This window comes from Alligator sinensis, unplaced genomic scaffold, assembly GCF_000455745.1.
Source record: "Alligator sinensis unplaced genomic scaffold, ASM45574v1 scaffold1806_1, whole genome shotgun sequence".
Classification (NCBI taxonomy): Eukaryota; Metazoa; Chordata; order Crocodylia; family Alligatoridae; genus Alligator; species Alligator sinensis.
The window spans coordinates 146,009-150,671 of NW_005843247.1; the positions used below are offsets into that span (position 1 = coordinate 146,009).

General features: G+C 53.9%; 1 protein-coding gene across 1 annotated transcript in view; it reads left to right on the forward strand.

The window, feature by feature from the left end:
* Positions 1-770: 770 nt before the first annotated feature.
* Positions 771-4,663, forward strand: part of COPB2 (coatomer protein complex subunit beta 2) — a 22,845-nt gene continuing 18,952 nt past the window's right edge. The window contains exons 1-2 of the mRNA XM_006038092.3: positions 771-1,330; positions 3,866-4,003. Of these exons, the coding sequence (XP_006038154.2) occupies positions 986-1,330; positions 3,866-4,003 (483 nt within the window). The 5' untranslated portion in view covers positions 771-985. The remainder of the gene's footprint in view (positions 1,331-3,865; positions 4,004-4,663) is intronic.

Here is a 4,663-nt window from a genome sequence, read left to right on the forward strand (position 1 = left end):
CAGCTGCAGCACTGTGACTTGCCACTAGAGGGCTGGCAAGCAGGGGTCTAACTAGGTGCTATAGCTGCGAGTTGCCTCTAGGACAGGGGCTCCCAACCTTTTTAGATTGAAGACTGAAACCTGAGACCAGAAGTGGCTACAGACTTGGAAACCACAAACTAGCAGACAACCTTTTTTATACTCAGTATAAAAAAAGGTTGGCTACTGGTCCGCCGTATGCCAGTCACTTCCAGTCCACAGTTTGCTGGTCCACGGTCACTTCCGGTGACACTGCGTGGGGCCCTGTGGCTGTAACAGCAGTCAAGACACTTCCACCCGGCGGGCGGGCGGGCAGGTGGGAGGGAGGGAGGAACCAAACCTCAACCATGGCAGCCACCACCACAGGACAGGATGGGCCTGTGGCCCGGCGGCCACCCCTTCGCGGCCCTACACCGCCACAGCCCAGGGGTTGGGAAGTCTTGCTTTATGGGGCTGGTGAGCCAGGACAGGCTTGTATCCCTGCTTGGGGGTGGGGGCAGGATGGGATATGAAGCTGGGAGGTGGAGAATGAATGGGATGGGGATGGGTAATGAAACAGGAGGTGGACAGGAAATGGGTGGGGGAAAGGTGGCGAAATGACTAAAGTCAGTCGCTGAAGGATAACATAAAAAGTTAAAAAGGAAGGAATTTAAAAAGAAATGAAGAAGTAAATTAAACAAGGTCCCATGTTTTAATAAACGGGGATTCGTTGGTCGTGCTTTCCAGGGTGGCCGGGCGGCGGGAGGCAGCCCCAGCGCACGGGGCGGGCGGGGGAGTGGGCTGGTGCCAGGACCGCTCCCGGGCAGCAGAGCTCTGCGGTAGGAAATCTGTCCACACAGGGGCGCGGGGGAGGACTGCAACTTGGGCAGCTCGTCTGTGAGGCGCAGGAGCACGCTAGGCCCGAGCTGGGTCAGGCGGAGCGGAGACCAACCTGCCCGGCAGGAGCAGCAGAGCTGCGAGCCGCCTGATGTGCACTGGAATCTCGCTCAGGCGCGGACGTGGAAGCGCGCCCGGAGCCGCCCAAAATAACGTACGCCAGCACCCCCGCGACCCGGAGCTACCTGCCGGCGGCCCTGGGAACTACAAGTCCCAGCAGCCCCCGCGGCGGCACAGCGCCTTGCGGCACGAACGGCCGGTGCTCCCCGTCGTGCCCCGCTCCCGGCGCGCCTCGATCTCGCGGCTTTTGGGGCCGGGAGCGGCTGCGTCCGATGTTCTCGGCGGCCTCTCGCGTCTCGCGAGAGCAGAGGCGGCGAAAGCTCCACGTCGCTGTGTCGGGAGCAGGGAGCAATATCTCGGCGTCCTCGGAGCCATGGTGAGTCCAGGCCGGGCCGGGAGTGGGTTGGGGGGCTCTCGCTCCGTGCTGCACAGGCTGATGCTTGTAAAGGGGCTGGGGGCCGACGAGCGCCCTCTTGCCAACCCCGGCCTGCTGCGCCGTTCCCCCGCCCGAGGGGGCTCCCTGACTCCCTGCACGGGCTACGCTTGCTGGTGCTGCCCTAACGGGGACCCGGGGACCGCGATAGCAGCACACAAGTCCCTGGCAGCTGTCCAGTGGCTGCCCCTGTCACCCAGTCGCTGGCAGCTGCGAGACCATCTCAACCAGAAGCTGCTTTCCCAGGATGAGTCATTTGGGGCCGTGATGGCACTAATACAGGCGTCCCCAAAACCTTCAAGCAGTAAATGTGCACAGCCGGCTCTTCCACTGTGTTTTAAGACAACTGTGCTCAATTTTTTGACCTCACAGGCTGGATTGGGCTCCGTGCGCCAGGCTCGGGCCCTACACTTCCTTTGCCAGCCCCGTGCTGGGATTGTGGTGCAGCGTTCACTGATCTTGCGTGCTAGGATCAGGCCCTGCATGCCAGGTGGGACCCTGGGGCCTTGCGCTGTCCCCGCCCAGCCCTGTGCAGTGGGATTGGGCCCTGGTGTGCCCCACTGTGCACACTGGAATTCAGCCCTGCACTGCACAGGGCTCTGATATCTGGCTTGCAGGTCTGGAAATTTGACAGCAGGGGTGCCGCACCTTTGCTCTCTGGCTGTCAAATTGTCAGCCTTGGGGAGCTCCACAGGCCAGGTAACATGATGCCAGGGGCCAGATTTGACATACAGGCTGGGAGTTGAAAGTGAAAAATTAAAAGCCTTCAGCCAGCTCACTGAGTTACAAGTTCTGTGTGCATCTGAGAGAGTCTTCAGGTTATATATGCTATAACTGTGTGTCAGCTACATATATTTTAAAAGGAAAGAAATAATGTTTACCGGATTTTAGAAATATAATAAGTCTAATATTTGCTAATGCCAGCTTTAGTGTTCTCATTTTGCTTTTAAGTTTGAAGCTAGTCAAATGCTTACATTGCATTATTTCACCCATTTGGGAGGATAATCTTTCACCAGAGAGCTTGTTAAATCAAGCAATTCTAGGTCAACCCATTTTGTATGTACTATTGAGAATTAAGTTTGGTCTTTTTAGAATATTCCATTCTGTGGCATATAAAATGCTCTAGAGAAAAAAATACCTCGGTATAGCATACCCATAAAATGTCAGGTAACTTAGTTTCAGATTGCCAACACTCCTAAATAAAGAGGTCAAGATCAGTTTTGTTTCATCTGGCTTGGCAGCTGATAATGGACAAGTGTTTTTGCATCATACACAGTTGCCATATTTTGTGGTAACTGACTTTCTCCCTTGAGTTCTCAGCAGAAGCCCCAAGAGAGGAAAAGATATTAAGATCTACTGACTTTTTTTGTCTTGGAAGTGTTTATTTAGCCAGCCAGTAGAGGTTTAAGCAGGGCTGGGTAATTATTTGGGCTGGACACTTAAGGAGCTTTGATGAGCTGTTGAGGGCTGGGGGGTTGTGGGGAGGAAGTGTTGAACTGGCCTCGGCCTGTCCCATCATGGCTGTTTATACCACCCTGCATGCCAGGGGAGGAAGGAGAGAGGCATGGAAATGCCAATTGGTCCTATCCAACCCCAGGCCTGTTTGTCCCACACCCTCCAGCAGGAGTGCCAGGTGAGCAGGTTCTCCATGGTGACTGGCCTGGGACCCCTCCGGGCAGGGCACGCTGCTCCCTGCCCAATCATGGCGCCATCCCACCCACCTGGCTGAGAGTGCCTGCCTGTGGGGTCCTGGGCTGGTCTCCATGGAGACCCTGCCCATCCGCCTGCTCCATCTGGTGCCCTTGGCAATAGGTGCAGGGCAGGCAAGCTGGGGTGCCTGGGCAGCAGGGCCAGTTCTGGTGGCAAATGCTGGCAGTGGCAACCAGAAGGAACCAGTGCTGCGGGGTCTGTCAGGAAGCTGGTGTCAGCCATGCCACCCTTGCCTGCCCCTGCAGACTACAGCTCCTGGAATACCCGAGAGCTGCGCGTAGGGATAGGGCGGGCTGTGCTTTGCACCAGATAGGATCTCTGCATCCGGGGACAGCAGGATTGGTTGCACACACCATGACCTGCATTGGATAGAATCAGTTGGCAGGCTAGGTCTGGCCCATGGGCCATATTTTACCCACTCTGGGGCTTAAGGCTACATGGGGCAGAGTATTATGAGGTTATGCATGGTTTTGTTTTTTTAATGTTATTGTTCAAGTAGGTGAGAGGAGAAATACACATCCTTTGCACTCCTTTTGGGACTCACTGAGGTCAGTGGTAGTGTTGCATTCAAAATCAGTGCCTGTATGTTTCAAAACATCTCTTATCAGAGCAAGAAGATAAGAGAAAAGCCATAAAGTGTATATACCTGGAAAAGCAGAATCAGATAGGTATATTTTAGGCCTGTCATTTATTTGGTTGGGTTACAAATATGTTAAGATTTTCAGTGCCAATTTTACACTGAATAACCTAGGGTTCTTAATTTTATAGCCTCTCCGACTTGATATTAAGCGAAAACTAACAGCTCGGTCTGACCGAGTGAAGAGTGTAGACTTGCATCCCACAGAGCCATGGATGTTAGCTAGTCTTTACAATGGAAGCGTCTGTGTTTGGAATCACGAAACACAGGTAAAATTTCTGTTTTCCACTTTTTATTTGAGCAATGTTAATATATAATAATGCTTTGATACCCATATGCTGCTTACAGTGATGAATGAAATACATTCCACTGTAACAGATGTGAGGAAATTTAATTTATTAATAAGGATTCATTGCTTTTTTATCTTAAAAAAATATTGCTCTCTTTACAAAGGGCCTGTTAACTATCTTTATCTTGCTGGATGGAAAAGGGCATCGAAACTAGAGGTACACCGATACTAGAGGCTGCGCTTAGAGTGGGCGGTGGTGGTGTTAGGAATGGGACTACATGGGGGCAGGGTTGCAGCCACTGCAAAATTCACTGAAGCCCTCCCTCCCCCATAGCAGCAGTGCTGCCACCCGTCCCAGCCCAGCCTGGCCCCTTGGCTGGGAAGAGCCTGGACCCCCTGCTGGGAAGAGCTCAGCGCTGCCCCCCAGCCTGCAGCAGCAGCCTGCCCTTACTGCATGTATAGATCAGGAGTGGGGCATGCATCCCTCATACCCTCTGATGGTGCGTACAGTGGCGGGAGCTGCCCCCACCTGCAGCTCCTCCTGTGCCCTGCTCTAGTTGTACAGTGCCTTCCCCTACTCTAGCCCCACTCCCTCCCTCATCTCAGGGGGCTCGATCTGCCCCTCCCCCACAGCACCTTC